The following is a 17,532-nucleotide window of genomic DNA, read 5'->3' as shown; positions in this document are numbered from 1 at the left end:
AGTGTTCACACCTCCAAGCTGCTGAGAGGTCAGCATTGCCATTCATTGAGAAAGAACAGGCTGCGGGAGCTCAAATGACTTACTTATGGTCCCTCAACTTAAAAACCGGGACACGCAGGAACCAAGTCCAGCCAGTCTCCGGCTTCCTAACACTGTACTTTCTCTCTACAGTGTGGGGTGGTTCGGAGCCCTGTGACTTCAGACCTGTGTTCAGCGGAGCCTTTCACTGGCCATCTCCCGCAGAGTACTTTTTCACAATCAGTTTTCTCGCAAGCAAAACGTGGAAAATAAGATCCACACCTCATAAGTTTGTGGCCAGGGTCACAGGCGAAAACAGCTCTTCGGAAACTCTAAAGCGCCGGATAAATAAACACTGCAACACGCAACCACACGCGAAATCCTTTCAGCTGCCAGTCCCGGGACTAACTCCTGTCTCCTCCCCTCTCCAAGATCGCGGAGTAGGAAGGAGGATTAACCCCTAGGGGAGGAGTTCCGCCCCCCGGCCCCCGCCCCGCCGCCCACGCCTCTCCTTTGCACCTACACTTGCGCTCCCCAAGTCTCTCTCCTGCGCAGAACCCTGGCTGCGCTTCCCTGGTCTGGCACTGCACGGCCGGCCGGCCGCCAGGATGCAGGCGCCGCACAAGGAGCACCTGTACAAATTGCTGGTGATTGGCGACCTGGGCGTGGGGAAGACCAGCATCATCAAGCGCTACGTGCACCAGAACTTCTCCTCGCACTACCGGGCCACAATCGGCGTGGACTTCGCGCTCAAGGTGCTCCACTGGGACCCGGAGACTGTGGTGCGCCTGCAGCTCTGGGATATCGCCGGTGAGCGCCGGGGGAGGGGGTCAGGGGGCTAGAGCGCCTCGCGGCCAGTTTCCAGTCTTGAGGCAGCGGCTTGCGGCCAAGCGTGAGATTAAAATCCCTAGGTCGCGAGACAGTTTTTCCTGGTGGGCTGGAAACTTAGTTTCAAAGAAAAGAAAAATGTTTGAAACTTCAAGTGCATTCCCTGGAGCTTTTGTGCTATTGCTTTAGCTCCTTCCCGCACAGTCCCCTGGGATCTCTCTGCCCAGAGCAGGCCTCCCCAGGCAACCTGAGGAAGATTGGCTGCAATTGCATTCTGCTCTCCACTCCAGCTCGTTTTCTGGGCGTGGGTAGTTCTGCCAATGACGCAGCCCAGTGTCAGGCACGGCCTTCCGTGCAGGGGCCGACCGAGGGGAAGCCCCTAGGCTGGGTCACAGCGGAAACCGGGATAGTTCCAGGCTAGCTGGAGTTCGCCCATTCCTGTCTTCCGTCGCTCACTTTATTTCAAATTTTGTCACCTTTCTCTCTGCCCTTAAGACAAAGGAGTTTGAGTTTTTTTTTTTTTTCTTTCAGGAAGCCAAGTACTTTTGTGTGTGTATGTCAGGGGCAAAGTATTCTTTCTCCCTCTCTTTCTATATTTCTCTCTCTCTGGCTCTCAGTCTTCTATGAAAAGGAGATTGTGTATATATTTTAAGACCATTTTTATGTAAGGGCCTATGATAGCCTTATGATTTCTTGATTTGGCCCTAAAGTTTTCATTGAGAGATCTGGAAAATGAGAGTTTTTTTGTTTGTTTTTGTTTTTTACAATATTGAAAATCAGATTTTGACTCCACAGGTTTGTACCAGAAGTTAGGCCTAGTCAAAGGTGAGGGTGCAAAGTATCTACTTCAAGTATGCCTTGGACAAGGCTGTTTGCAACCTGGGCATGACCAACTCCTCATTACAGATTTTAGCCCTGCTACTAACTAACCTGCTCAGTGGCTTTGGACAAGTCTCTTCAGCTCAGTTGCATCATTGTTAAGTGGAAAGGAGTTGGGCAAGGGTCAGGGATCTTCCTGCTCAGAAGTTTTAAGGTCTTCTGGGATTCTCCCTGGAAACAACTTCAAACAGTCTTACTTCATGGTCTGTGACACCAGGAACCTTTCTTTATAAGTGCTGGACCCAAACTAGCCACTGCTGTTTCAGAAAATGGGTTCATTTTAGCTGATGCATTTGATTGGAAACACTTTATCATGGCTTGAAGCCAGAACAAATGTGGAACATTTTTGAAAGGGCATTTGTGATCTGGGGACTTTCATGCCTCTTTAATCATAAACTGCCAGGACTTATTCTTTTAGCGTGTGAACAGATGAACAGATTCATGCATTTGGAGTCATCTTCAGCTGCTCTAGTAGCAAGGGGGTTATCAGAGAACAGAAGATGTTATCAGCCACTGTTGGATGGGGCTTTTCATCTAAAAAAATTCTATGTACTTTCTTGCTGCGTGTCATAATGTCTGAAAACCTTCTGGCTTCATGAAAGTCCTCAGGATTCAGATTTAGAAATGGCTTACTGTTTAAACAGGGATGTAGCTGTAATTTGGACTTTTATGTACCATCCAGGTAACAGCATGACAGCAGACAAGTTCTATGTAGATTTTAGTCTCCTCACATAAACAGGAGATGGAAGGGTATAGTGATTAATAGCTCAAATTCCAAAGTGGAACTGCCTCCATCTGGATCCTTACTTTACTCTGCATGTAGCAGGCAATCTTAGGTAACTTCTCTAACCTCCTTGTTTTAGTTTCCTTACTTGTAAATAGGGAGAATGCTTTCTCCCAATAAATGACAGGTGAGCCACCAACAGTGCTAGTTGAAGGTGATCATGCCTGTTCTCTAGGAGATCTGCAAGGATTATTATCACACTAGCTAGCGTGTTTTGAGCCTGTATAAATGCTAGGCAAGAAGGATATGATATACAAGTGCTAATTAATTACTAAAAAATTGTGATCCCAATATTACATATATATTTTGTCCCCAGGTTATCACCATTTTCAGTTTTGCTATTTTACAATACTGTCAGGAGCAATTTAACTCCCAAGCTCGAAAGCACTTCGTTAGCCATGTTTGTAGACTGAAGTTACAGTGGAGGCTATAGTCACAGAAGTCTGTATAAATAAGAAATCTGGAGTCTTGGAAATTTCTTTCTACAGATACTGTGGTGTTGTTATGTTCAACATCTCAGTAGAGGAGCTTGTTTTTCCCAGAGCTCTAATGCTCAGTGGTAATCTGTCTTCAGCAGCCTCAAGCCCAAAGGCCCTGTTAGCTGAATTAGAGATTGGACAGCAGGCACAGTGAATTGGGTGGAAGCTAGGCCACTGTGGGAAATGGTTGGAGCATGCATGTGCTCCACATTTCATGGTTGAAGCTGCATAGGGAGCCATGCAGGTAATGAGTTCATGTGAAATCCAGCCTCAACTGCCCACCCAGACTCCAGCCAGCCAGGTGTACCTTGTAGTACTTTCAAATCACAGCCTGTCTATCCAAGATAAGAATGCATCTCTCCCTCCCTAGTGTTCAACTCTGGTGTGTGCCTGGAGAGAACAGGTAGTGGAGGTTAGTGGGCCTAGCTTTGAGAAGGTTGTGGGTGGTGAATGAGATAGAGAAGACCTGCACTATTCTGACAGGATATCATACACACTGGTTATTAAGGGAATCTTGGCTCAGCTAGACTCTTGATATTCACTTGGTTCAATGCCAAATAGGGCCCTTTTTATCCACTAAATTCCCATGATGTATCTCTTGTAGCTGTGTAGATTGGTCAGTTTGATCTTGAAAGACTCCAAAAAGTATCTCTAGGGTCTTGTGAGTAGGCCTTGAAACAAGGTGACAAATCCCACCAAATCCCATAGGGGACAGCAGTTGGCCTGGATTCCAGTGATTCCATGCTAGAGGGTCAGCTGGGTCAGCTGTGTGTTGAGAGGCTCTTGATAGAGTCAGACAAATGAAGTAACTTTGCCTGAGGCCACCCAGCTAGTAGAGGAAGAGCCAGATTTGACGATGCTGTTTGCACTTGCTGGCCTGTGAGTGCCTGGCACACAGCTGGCCCACAGGGATTATGCATCCTTCCTTTTTAAAAGTGTTGTTTCATTAGTAGGTGGGTTAACCTTACCTTCTCCTTTCTAACTAGATTTTTGATATTATTAAGTACCCCTGTGCATTCAGTGAAAAGAAATGAATTAAAATCTATTTCTAAATGTTTTATCTTGATTAGGATGTGAATTTATAAGTTTTTTTTTTTTTTTAAATAGATCAATTAGGGAAAAGGAAAGCAAAAAGTTCACACTAGAGACTCCACTATTTTATTACTCTCCAAATCCAGAGACTATAATTGCTTATTCACACTTTCAAAAAGAACTATACTATTTTGTCTAGAACTCTTGATGTGCTTTGGGACTCTGATGCAGGCATTGGGACATTTATAGGGATAGTAGCTAATATTTCTTAAGCCCTTATTGTTATACATGTCCAGGCATATTTAATCTATAATTTCCCAGTATAATAGCTGGTTAGGCCACTAGAATTTAAAATTGACCGTTGAATCTGTCTTCAAAAGATTTGCTCTACTTCCCTTAATTTAAAAACAGAACACTTCAGACTAGTTTAAATATATTCTAAATTATATATACTCTGAAAATATAATTAGGCAAACTGTGAAACCCTGCTGAACCTCAATTGTCTCATCTATAAAATGATTATTTAATTTTCCTGTGATACTTATTTTATCTTTTGTAGTCTCTGCAGGTAAAATGTTATATTATCACTGTACTCAGGGTATAGGTAGCACATGGTCATTTATTCCAGCTTCTTAGTAGCTTTGTGACTTGTGCGAGTTACTTAGCCTCTATGCCTTGGTTTTCTGTCTGTAAAATGGGAATAATAACAATACCAGCATCTTAGAATTTTTATAAGGATTAAATGAGTTACTTCATGCAAAGCTGTGCCTGACACATAATAAATGCTGAATAAGTGTTAGCTATTATTCCTGTTATCATAATTATTATTACTGACTATTTTCACATACATTTTCCCACTTGATCCCCCAGCATTGCTGAGGGTGTAGACAAGCAGATGGTCCTAAACCCACTTTTTATTTAAAAAGATAAAAAATGAGAGAGGTAAGAGACTTGCCTGAGATCATAAGTGGCAGAGGAGAACAGGAACAGTCAGTCTGTTTAGCTTCAGCTTACTTGTATGAGTAAGATAACCAAGTCTGTTGGTAATCAGAAAACCCAACTCTAGTTTTATATTGCTATAGTAGAAAATAAATTAAGTGGGCAGACAATTTAGAGACTGTTTCGAGTGTTTCTTTACCATGTAAAAGTTTGACTGCAGAGCTCTGCTAAATAACAAATGCCTCTAAATACTTAAAAGAAGATCTACCCTATAAGAAAAATATTTCCACCCAAGGCACATCTGTACCAACTTCCTCCACCTAAGCCATATGACATGACAGCAGAAGAATACATTAACTGTCACATAGACAAAGTAACAGGATGAAGGCAGCCCGGTCCCAGTGTCAGGAGTCCTTGGACTAACTCTTCACACCAGCAACTCTGACACTTATTTGAGTCACAGTGGTATGTTGTTTTAGGGTTTGTAAAGTGCATTCAGGTTGTGAAATTCAACCAAAGACAGGGTTCAGACTTAACTATCTCTTTAGTATCTATTTCTAAAAGACTATTTCTTCAAGCAGTTTTACAAGATGGGTCTTAAATGTCAAGGTAATAGGTTTAGGCATGTAGAAAGAGCTAAATTTGGCGATCAGTGTGTCAAATAAACCCCCCCCCCCAATTTATACTGAGGCTGAGCCATGCTCTACTGGACAGTTTATTGCCTTGTTTCTACAGATTTTCTAAATACCACATAAAATAACGTGCTATGTGCTTATGGGTAAATAATGTGTACAGTGAGCAAAAATGGTGAACTTTCAAAGTAGGAATGAGGGATATATGGAGAAAGTGCCTCAAGGCAGGACATGGTGCATCATCTGGGTTTTAGAAGACTGATTCTGATAGAAAAGCAAGTAGCAGCATGATCAAGGAAAGCTAAGGCATTTGAAAGTGGGAGAGAATTGGAAAAAGTAGCTCTATATGTGTGATTGGTTTCTGCAGCAAATACATGTACATATATATAAAGTGACTGGTACGTGAAAGTACTTAGGTGAGGGGAAAACAAAGAAGGATAATAATTGAATAAGATTTAATTCTTCATCCCAGCTTCATCAGCATGACACAAAAACAAATCACTGTAACAATAAGTAAAAAGCACTGGTAGATGTAACTTCAAAACACTCTCATGGTGCAGAGATGTTGTCCACACCACATCCTCCTACTCTCTGAGACTAAATCTGAGGAAGTTGCACAAAACCTTAGGGCTAGAATGATGTTTCCTGTGCTCTTACCTAGCACCAGTCATTCCCTGTCAGTGTGTCAGGGCTGCACAACTTGAGACAGAATTTCATCGTCTGGCCCTCTAATCTGGTCTCCTTCGCTTGAGGATCTCATGCATTCCCAGGGCTTTAACTCTATGCAGATGACTTTAAAACTATGCCTATATCCTTGACTACTCGTGAGCTCAGCCTTACAATTCCATCTTCCTGCTGAACATCTCTACAATATCTCACCTACACTGCCGGTGAACATGTGCATAACAAAGTTTGCATGAAAACAGGTTTGTTTTTTCTATTAATAAGTAATATGTGCTCAGTGTAGCAAAGCTGGAAAACAGAAAAGAAAAACAAGAAAGAAATACAATATATCCACATTTGTCCCACTTAATGATAAGTAGTAAATGATGCTATTTGTAAGTCTAAACTAGACATTTGTCCACATTCACTGGACTTTCTAGTTTGTGTTAACCAAAATACTTTACCCCCAGTCACTTAGACTTGAAACCTCTGCCATCTTTTCTATTCTGACCCTCATATGTCACCCGTCTCCAAGTCAGATAGTAAATATGCCTCTCTTTTCTCACTTCCATAGACCAGAGACAGCACTTTTTTACATACCTGTTCTGGTATCATAGCCTCTTAGCTAGCTCTAATCTCTGCCTCCTCCAGTTCTCAGGTGTATCAAAGCCAAGTTTATCTTCCCAGAACATCTCTCTTTTGTATTGGCTATAGATTACACCCGCTGTGATGAGAACAATGGAGGGGATGAGAGTAAAGTATTAGGGGGGCTGATAATTAGAAAATTAGAAATATGATAGATCCAAGTCATAGAGAAATTGAGGAATGGGTTTGTGAAGTCCTTGAATGTAAGAAGTGACTGGAATACTTGAGGCCTGGTGAAGTCAAAAGGAAACCCAGGGTGTCCCTCCTATTGTAGTCTTCTTGTGAGGAACACAGAAACTGTCATTAAAGGCTCAAGTGCTACTTATTTTTTTATTTGTTTTAAAATGCAGTTTTAAAACTTGAAGATTTGAGAAGTGTAAGATCTTGCCTGAGAAAATTTATTAATTCACTTGATAAGCAGAGAGATTTAGGGGTGATCGAAATAGGTTGATATTTGCTCTTACGGACTTTTAGAGTCTGGTGTGGCATAAAGATATTTATTTCAAAATAATTATTTAGTCACTGATAAGTGATCTGATGGGAAAGTGTCAGGTGCTAAAAGACAGTCAACCAGGGGACGTATCCTAGCCATAACATGGAGATGAGACGACATCATGCAGGCTTCAGTAATCTGACCTAGCTGAGGATTACAGTGTGTGAGGAAGGTGGTGTTAAGAGGGATGCAGCAGACAAATTAGGAAAGGTCATATATGCCGAATTAAATGTTAAGAGTAGTGAAAGTGAAAATTCCTTCTATTTACCAATTTATCAAAGCAATATTTGCAATTTAAATACTACAGTAATTCTAACAAATAGGTCCTCTTACTTCCAGTTTCATAGATGAGGAAGCTGGGCCAAGCATAAGTAGAACATGACATGTGGTACATAATTGTTGCTTAGTAAAAGGGGTTTGGTGTTAAGCAGTCACTGAGGTTCATACTAACGTCATCACTCATCTGGTAAATTTTTGAGAATAGATGTTTTGACGTACACTTAGAATCCTTTCTCTTCCTCTTCTGATGATTCACTTTGGAGAGTCCTTGAAAGCTTTCAAACCATTGAGAAGCTTTATTTATGTTACTTTCTTAGATTCTGAGATGCATATTCCCAGAAGGATACAGTGGACATATTGCTCCTGGAGTGGGAATCAGGTTTATTCCAGCAAGGGAAGATCCTTATCTTCTAGGATGGTGAACTAGACTGATGTCCTTTAACTTGGCAAGGTCAAGTCTGAGACTTTAGCCTGGGGTTCTGAATAATTGAGTTTTACTCATTTTTTTCAGCTGTTCAGGAATTTAGCTAAGAATTTATGTGATCTTAAATTACTCTTTGAAAATAATTTGGGTTTTAACTTCTACCATTCTCTCCTTCCTTTCATTGCCCACTCTTAAGTACAAAATTCTGTCTTTTCTACCTTATAAAATAAATATCTTTTCCGTTTTTTCAATAGCCACATCTTCTTCATAACTCCCCGGAACTGTTGCAGCAGTTGCCGCCTGCCCATGCCCTCCTCCAGCTTCCCTGCCCATCAGTTTGTAATCAACAGTGGTGATACCCCTCATCATGGTGCTGTTCTCCAGTTGATATTCTCATTTGGGATCCATCAGTGGAGCCACAGCATTTTTAGAATTAAAGGCTGAACTTTTTAGCATGACAGTCAGGACCATCATAACTGTCAATCATTTGCCATTCATTCCAGTCTTCTCTCTCACATCTATGATTTTTACATTCCAGATCTTACAGTGGCCCCATTATACCTACCTTCCCCTTTATGCTGTGGCTCACATGGTTGTCTCTGGCTGAAAAAAGCACATTCCTCTTTTTAACATAGGTAACTCCTGTGGGTCCTTTTCACTCTATCAATATCACCTCCTCCAGAATGTCTGTTGAAACCATGAGACTCGGGGAAATACTTTCTCTGCTCCCATAAAGTTCCATGATTATTCCAGATAGAAATATTTTACTATTGCATTGGAATGTCTTTTTCCTCCAAAGTGTATCCCTGGGTCCTAATATAGTATTTGGACATGTGGTAGGGACTCAAGGAGTATTTGTTCAATAAAAAGTTTTTCAGTCAACTATTGCATCAGTGCCTTAATTCTAGACATATCATTGATCTAAACATTTCTTCAATAAAAAATAGACTTCTGTTCATGATTGAAAAACTTCATAACTTCATAAACATTAATATATAAAAGTATAATTTAGAATTGAGAAATATGGCAACCACTTTTTTTTTCAGGTTTTATTTTATTGTTTTATTTATTTATTTTTTATTATTATACTTTAAGTTCTAGGGTACATGTGCACAACGTGCAGGTTTGTTACATATGTATACTTGTGCCATGTTGGTGTGCTGCACCCATCAACTCGTCATTTACATCAGGTATAATTCCCAAATGCCATCCCTCCTCCCTCCCGCCTCCCCATAATAGGCCCCGGTGTGTGATGTTCTCCTTCCCAAGTCCAAGTGATCTCATTGTTCAATTCCCACCTATGAGTGAGAACATGAGGTGTTTGGTTTTCTGTTCTTGTGATAGTTTGCTAAGAATGATGGTTTCCAGCTGCATCCATGTCCCTACAAAGGACACAAACTCATCCCTTTTTATGGCTGCATAGTATTCCATGGTGTATATGTGCCACATTTTCTTAATCAAGTCTGTCACTGATGGACATTTGGGTTGATTCCAAGTCTTTGCTATTGTGAATAGCACCGCAACAAACATACACGTGCATGTGTCTTTATAGCAGCATGATTTATAATCCTTTGGGTATATACCCAGTAATGGGACGGTTGAGTCATATGGTATTTCTAGTTCTAGATCTTTGAGGAATCACCATACTGTTTTCTACAATGGTTGAACTAGTTTATAGTCCCACCAATAGTGTAAAAGTGTTCCTATTTCTCCACATCCTCTCCAGCACCTGTTGTTTCCTGACTTTTTAATGATTGCCATTCTAACTGGTGTGAGATGGTATCTCATTGTGGTTTTGATTTGCATTTCTCTGATGGCCAGTGATGATGAGCATTTTTTCATATGTCTCTTGGCTGTATGCATGTCTTCTTTTGAGAAATGTCTGCTCATATCCTTTGCCCACTTTTTGATGGGGTTGTTTGTTTTTTTCTTGTAGATTTGTTTGAGTTCTTTGTAGGTTCTGGATATTAGCCCTTTGTCAGATGAGTAGATTGCAAAAATATTCTCCCATTCTGTAGGTTGCCTGTTCACTCTGATGGTAGTTTCTTTTGCTGTGCAGAAGCTCTTTAGTTTAATTAGATCCCATTTGTCAATTTTGGCTTTTGTTGCCATTGCTTTTGGTGTTTTAGACATGAAGTCCTTGCCCATGCCTATATCCTGAATGGTATTACCTAGGTTTTCTTCTAGGATTTTTATGGTATTAGGTCTAACATTTAAGTCTCTAATCCATCTTGAATTAATTTTCATATAAGGAGTAAGGAAAGGATCCAGTTTCAGCTTTCTACTTATGGCTAGCCAATTTTCCCAGTACCATTTATTAAATAGGGAATCTTTTCCCCATTTCTTGTTTTTCTCAGGTCTGTCAAAGATCACATGGCTGTAGATATGTAGTATTATTTCTGAGGACTCTGTTCTGTTCCATTGGTCTATATCTCTGTGTTGGTACCAGTACCATGCTGTTTTGGTTACTGTAGCCTTTTAGTATAGTTTGAAGTCAGGTAGCATGATGCCTCCAGCTTTGTTCTTTTGACTTAGGATTGTCTTGGCAATGTGGGCTCATTTTTGGTTCCATGCAACCACTTTTCTTAAGGAGACATTCTGTTTGTTTGTTTGTTTGTTTTCCAACTGTAAAAACTGGGAAGTGTCCTAAAATACTATTCTTAAAAGCTGTGTTTTTTCATTTAACAGTCTCCATAATTTGAAGTGAAATGTCATTCATTTGGATGTCAAATGGCAAAACTGTATCTTTTTTATGATTTTAGGGTATATTATATAAAGTAATAACTTTTTGAAAGGTAATTTTACAGAGTTAAAACCCTGAGTACTCATCAAAACCATATCAGTCATTTTATGGATGAGCAAGCTTGATCTGGAAGGGAGGCGACATTAGTTTCTCAGGCCCACAGAGCTTGTTAATGGTAGAATTAGAACCAGAACAGAAGATTATCTGGCTTATTACCAAGGAAACTTGAATAATTAAAAACGTATTTTTTAACACTAGGTGTTTGGGTGCTGTCTTCAGCATTGAGGTATAATGATAATCAAATTGGGAAGGTACACAGCCCTTACTGTGGAAGTTCATGCAGTGCAGAAGAGAAGATAATGGCATAGCACTGGGGACACCCGAAGTCATCCACAGTTTGTCTTTAAATAGCATTTCTAATACCATTTTCTCCCTCCCTCCATGATGAGGTCTAAATTTCAACCATTGGAACTCCTTGCCATTCCTGGTTCATTTTCATGCTTCTTGTCTCTGAGCCTTTTCTCCTGCTTGCCCTGCTGGTTCATGTGTCCTTCCCTTTGGAAGCACATCCAAATCCCACCTGATGTCTAAGACCCATCTGAAAGGGCAACTCCTCTACAGAGACTTTCCTAGTTCTCTCTGTCAGTAGTAACTTCTTCCTCCCTCGAGTCCCATGCAACTTTTCTTTCCTTTGTTTGTAGCACTTCTCCAGTTAAGCTTTGTGTTACAGTTATTTTCTACCTATCCAGATTTGCTTCATGATTTTTAGTAAATCCTGCCATGAGTTATTTGCTGCATAATTTAATGAAATTTACTGTAGAGTCAGCAAAGAAGTAGAGAAGAAGAAAGCACCAAGAATGAGGAGAACCTAGCAAGGGCAGGCGTTTGGAAGCAAGAGGTAGATAATTTAAGAAAAGGATAATTAATAGTTTCAAATGTTTTATTACTTTTTGCACTGAGTCTCTACTTTTTGTAGTTTGTGTTATTCTGATGTATTATTTAACCTTTGTTCCTTATCACTTTTATTTAAATATAACTGTCAATTAGTTTATCAGCCTTGCATAAAACTGCTCTTTTAAGAAGAGTGATGAAAACTTACTGATTTAAATTATTCTTGATTAGACTGTTTTCCCATAACATGCTATAAATAGCCACTAATTATTAAGTGTCAGGCATAGTTCTATGCAATCATATGCATTATTTTATTTACAGCTCATAATGAGCTTATCTGATGGACACTGTTGTTAACCCTACTATAGATGTGAGAGAACTATAAACAGGCCAGAAAACAGATAAACAAGCTAACAAGCACAGAAAACTTTTCAGAAGTCTTACCAATAGTAAGAGGTAATGCTGGGATATGCACTGAAATTTTGTCTAACTACAAATCCCATTTTCTAGCCACGCTATTCTGCTGTTTCCTAATGCACGATAAACAGCATAATAGTTTTTACATCTCATGGTTTGTTATACACTGCATTTAGAAGGTGCTCATTATATATTTTAAAATAGTAATTTATTAATTTTAAACTGTATACTTTTGGATAGATCTAATAATTGAATGAGTTGAATTTTTTGCATGCATTATTGCTGGCACCATGTGGTTGGTTTGACTTATTAACAGTCATCTTCATATACTACTTTTAGGCAGGAAAACCACTGTGCCTGAGGGATGCAAGTCTCTAGTTTAAAAATTAAAGCTAAGAACAGCTGTGGTGCTTGTTGGTATCAGAATAAAAAGATTTATAGGGTGGTAGAAGGACCTGTATGCATGTATTGTGTGATCTGTGTGTCTTAAATTAAAAAAAAAATACACTAGACTCTAGAGGCTACAGCACAAGTTCTCAAACTTTCTCAGTTAACTGCATCCAAATCCTTAGTGTTAATTTTTTCATTGTGCCTCTAGGCCAAAAGCACTACCTAACAATCCTGTTCATTAAATAGCACCAAACAACTTAATAAGTGTTACGGTCTAACAACTTAATAGTCATAAGAAAAAAAAGAGAACATATAATTTAAAAGAAAATTATTTTTGTTTCATTTTTAATCACTGCAGTTTACTATAGGCAAGTGTATGACTTTGGCCATGAAACACCCTCTCAAACCTTTGAGCCGGAGTGGATGCCACTACCATACCACCCTAATTTCCTGTTTCACATTGATTTTCACATGATTTTTGCTTTTCATCACAGAAACCTCCAAACCCCAGTTTCAAACAGATATAATGACATCAAAAGGAATGTATGTAGTGTTAACACTGTGAACTACCTCAAGCTAGTAGTTCCTGGGGTGTCTAATGAATCTTGAGTACTACTGTATTTGCATTGAAATTTTAAAATATCCTCTTTCACCCATGTGAGTTCACCATGGCATCCCCTAGAGCACCTTGGCATATATTTTGGGAGTTATAACTCTAAAGGAATCTGGAAATTCCTTAAGAATGAAACCTTTAGAGTTCAGGATCTCTTGGAGGTTATTTATAAAAATGTATTTAATGGCTACTGACTGGTATTGTCTCAAATGCCAAGTAATTCGAAAGTAGGTTTTTAGTGTAATACATTTGAGCTTACAGTTCAGAGGTATTTTAGGTTGTTTATTTATTTAATTATAAACATGAGATGCCGGTCCTTCTGTCTTGATTCATCCATGACTTGGTTTCATTCCTTCCCCTCTTTATCCACTGTTGGACCTTACATTGCTAAATTATCTTTTTATCTCCATCCACATGAGTTATTTGCTTAAGCTGGTAGCACTGGACTCCAGTCTAAAATTATTCTGAGAAAAAATCTGTTGAGCTACTGTATTAGTACTCATTTTCACATACACACATATATATCACATGCACTGCCTTAAATTTAAATATACATTCAGAATTTAATGAGAATAGTTTTGAAAATGTATTTTAAAAGTAGATCACTATAATCCATCCACCTTTTGTTCTATAAGGTAATTATGAACAACAATAAAGCCAACATTTACTTCTTCTGCCATCTTATTCTCTTGTTAACTTTAGCTTACTTAATTCAATATCCTTCATCTAGCTTTATCTTCTTGTTGAATAGAGACAAATTTTGCCTGTAAGAGATGGTAACTAACAGTAGGGTGAAATGAGAGTCATTGATTATGGGGGAACTAAGGAAATTGCTAAAAGAGTTTGGGTGGTTCTGAATTGTGAACAGATATTTTTCAGATGGGATCTTAATAATGACAGAAGTTCAGTAGGCATAAAAGTAAATGAGTTAGATCAAAGATCTTCTTTTATTCAGCCTACTCCTTTTCCTTCTGGGGTTCCCTCTTGCAAATAAGAAATAAATATTAATTGTTATTTCACTATGTAAAGAGTACTTGTATTACTAGTGCTATTCTATTCTGGAAATGCATTGTGAGCATAAACTAACAGCCTCTCAGGGTACCTGTGTTATGTAGACACAGAGTATAGTAATTGAGTAATTCTACAGTGGACGTGAGTCTACAGTGTAACTGGGGACAGAGGCTGCACAGGTTTGCAGCACATAAAAAGAAGTACAAGGCAGGGCCTGATGAAGTGGTTGAGCGAGTGAGCCAGTTAGTCAGTGCTGTGGGAATATGGAAGAGTTAAGAGATGAGTGTGAGTCCAGGCAGTCATAAAAGTCTCCAAGAAGGTGGGGCTTGGGTACAACCTTAAAGAATGGGTAGAATCTGGTTAGGTGAAGGATGAGGGAGAGGGTACCTTTCAGTGGTAGTAGATTTGCCATCGTATGGGAGTAAGTGGAAGCAAGAAGCAGGACTTAGCAGAGCCTAGCAAGGCATAAGTTGGGACAAAACCTTGACCTCAGTCTGAAAATTAGCCTTTAACTTGTAGATCTAAGAGGGCAACCTCAAAAATGCAACAGGAGGTCAGAGGGTAGAATGGAATCATCATGAAGGCAAGGATTTTTTTCTAGTTATTAGAACATAACTAGCTAACCAGCTGTATGTTCTAGTTATATGTTCCTAGTTATAATTCTGGAAAATTATAGGGATTAAATTTTTTTTTGTTAAATGAATGAATGAGATTAGATGAGATGAAATTAGACAATCCTAACTAAAGTGATTTCAGTGGTAGTGGAAAGAAAGTGATGAATGCAACCGAACAGACATGACAGAAAACTCTTAAATACCTAATAAACCTGCAAGTATCCACTGGGAGAGGAGTAAGGAATTAAGAATTATTCCTTCACTCAGCATGGGGACCATATTGAATGCTTACTATATAGAGTGCTGTGCTTGTCACAGGGGCTGCAGAAATTTGGTTCTGGCTATGGGGTGGCTTGTTATTTTGTAGGGGAAGATTGTACCAGGTGAATTCTAGGATATACACCTAGGTGACTTGGAAAAATGGTGATTAATTTATATGTTTCTGTCATTGGTTTGATGGGGCAAAGTCACAAAAACAGATGAAAGAGTTTCTGAACCACCACCAGACTGTCAAATAGGCTTTTATCAAAAACTGAAAATAACCACCATCACTAGGATGTCAGCCTGACTCTAATTTCAGTATGTGGGTTTCCCCTGAGCTTTCAAAACCAGCATAAGCCATTATGATGTCAGTATCCTTTAGACCATTGCAGCAATTATAGTTTATTTTTCTTCTAGATTATTGTGCAAGGTCCATATTTCCTGTTGATTATATATTTACTTTATGTTTTCCATACTGTTACTCCCTAGAAATATAGAGAACATCTTGGTGTCACTCTTAGGTCTACTGATTGTTCTATGACTTCAACACATGTATCATTTGTAATAGAGTAAATTGATTCCAAGGTAGTATTTCTTAAGAAAATGAGAATGATTATGAAAGCATAATAATCCAGGCTGAAACTTGTTACAACAGATATGCACATAACTCTGTTGGAATAATGTTAATTTTCTCCTCCAATAACCATCTATTGATTATTTACTGGAATTTGGAGTTGAGTATAGAGTAAGTTCATCAGTATGCAGCACTAATTCACAAATACACGATAAGGCATTTTAGAGGAAGGAGGAACCTTAATTGAATTTATTTCCACCATACAATCTTGAGCTCTTGTTGTATCCTAAAGGTGGAGAAATAAGCCTTGGGTTTTGCAATATCAAAACATGGTCAATCTGCTCTCCAAGATTTTCAGTGCCATGGTTAGACATCCAAGCATGAATGCACAGCATAATAAGTGTCAGTGGTGTAGAATTTTTAAAATTCTGTGGGTTCATAAAGAAGAGATTCAGTGATTCCAGCTGTCAGGACAGGGAAGTATGCACAAATGTGGTGAGATTTAAGGGCATATTTGAAGGATGCATAGGATTTTATTGAACAGAGTGGGAGTAGAGATGAGGAGGGAATTCAGGCTTTGGGCACAAAGATGTAAAAAGACAAGAGAATCTGGAAAGTAATTTAGGATGTGTTTTAAAAATAACAAGTAGTCCAATGGGACTTGGCCATGGATCACTTTGAAGGAAATGACAAGAGTTTGAAAAAGTGGTCAGAACCAAAAATGTACTACATTAAATCACATATCAATGAAGGTGTATTTTTCTTAGGCATATAAGAGTCACTGAATAGCTAAACCAGCAGAGAGTAATGGTAAGACTTACCTTTTGATAGTGGATTCTAATGGAGATAGAGGTTTTCTTGTCTTTTTTCTAAACTTTTATTATAGATTCAGGGGGATACATATGCAGGTTTGTAACATGGACATGGGTATATTGCATGATGTTGAGCTTTGGAGTACAAATGACCCCCTTACTTAGGTAGTGAGCATAGTATCCAATAGTTTTTCAACCCTTGTCCCTTCTTCTCTTCTCACTCTAGTAGTGCCTGGTTTCTGTTGTCATTATCTTTGTGTCTATGATTACCTGATGTATAGCTCCCACTTATAAGTGAGGACATGCAGTACTTAGTTTTCTGTTCCTGCATTAATGGCCTCCAGCTACATCTATGTTGCTGCAAAGGATATGATTTTACTTTTTTTTTTGGCTCCATTATATTCCCTGATGAACATGTACCACGTTGTCTTTAACAAGTCCACCATTGATGGGCACCTAGGTTGATTCCATGTCTTTGCTATGTCAGTAGTACTGCAATGAACATGTGAGTGCACTTGTCTTTTTGGTAGAATGATTTGCTTTCTTTTGGATATATAGAAAAGAATGGGATTGCTGGGTTGACTAGTAAGTAGTTCCGTTTTAAGTTCTTTGAGAAATCTCCAAACTGCTTTCCATGATGGCTGAACTAATTTTCCTTCCCACCAAAAGTGTATAATGCATTCCCTTTTCTCTGTAGCCTTGCCAATATTTGTTGTTTTTTGACTATTTAGTCAATGGTAAACCATTCTGACTGGTGTGAGATGGTATCTCATAGTAGTTTTGATTTGCATTTCTCTGGTGTTTAGTGATGTGGGATATTTTTTCACATTTATTGGCTGCTCATATATCTTCTGTTCATGTTTTTGCCCATTTTTTAATGGGATTGTTTTCTGCTTGTTCAGTTATTTAAATTCCTTATACAGTCTGGAAAATAGACACTTGTTGGATGTGTATTTGGTGAATATTTTCTCCCATTCTGTAGATTGTCTGTTTACTCTGTTGATAGTTCCTTTTGCTGTGCAGAAGCTGTCTAGTTTAATTGGTTCCACTTGTCAATTTTTATTTTTGTTGCAATTGCTTTTGAGGAATTAGTCATAAATTATTTCCCAAG

General features: G+C 38.9%; 1 protein-coding gene across 1 annotated transcript in view; it reads left to right on the top strand.

Annotated features, from left to right (window-relative positions):
- The first annotated feature begins 513 nt into the window (after nt 1–513).
- RAB38 (RAB38, member RAS oncogene family) overlaps nt 514–17,532 on the top strand; it is a 62,699-nt gene continuing 45,680 nt past the window's right edge. The window contains exon 1 of the mRNA XM_001104269.5: nt 514–828. Within this exon, the coding sequence (XP_001104269.1) occupies nt 627–828 (202 nt within the window). The 5' untranslated portion in view covers nt 514–626. The remainder of the gene's footprint in view (nt 829–17,532) is intronic.

Source organism: Macaca mulatta, chromosome 14, assembly GCF_049350105.2.
Source record: "Macaca mulatta isolate MMU2019108-1 chromosome 14, T2T-MMU8v2.0, whole genome shotgun sequence".
Taxonomy (NCBI): Eukaryota; Metazoa; Chordata; class Mammalia; order Primates; family Cercopithecidae; genus Macaca; species Macaca mulatta.
This window is presented reverse-complemented; position numbering and strand designations above follow the sequence as displayed.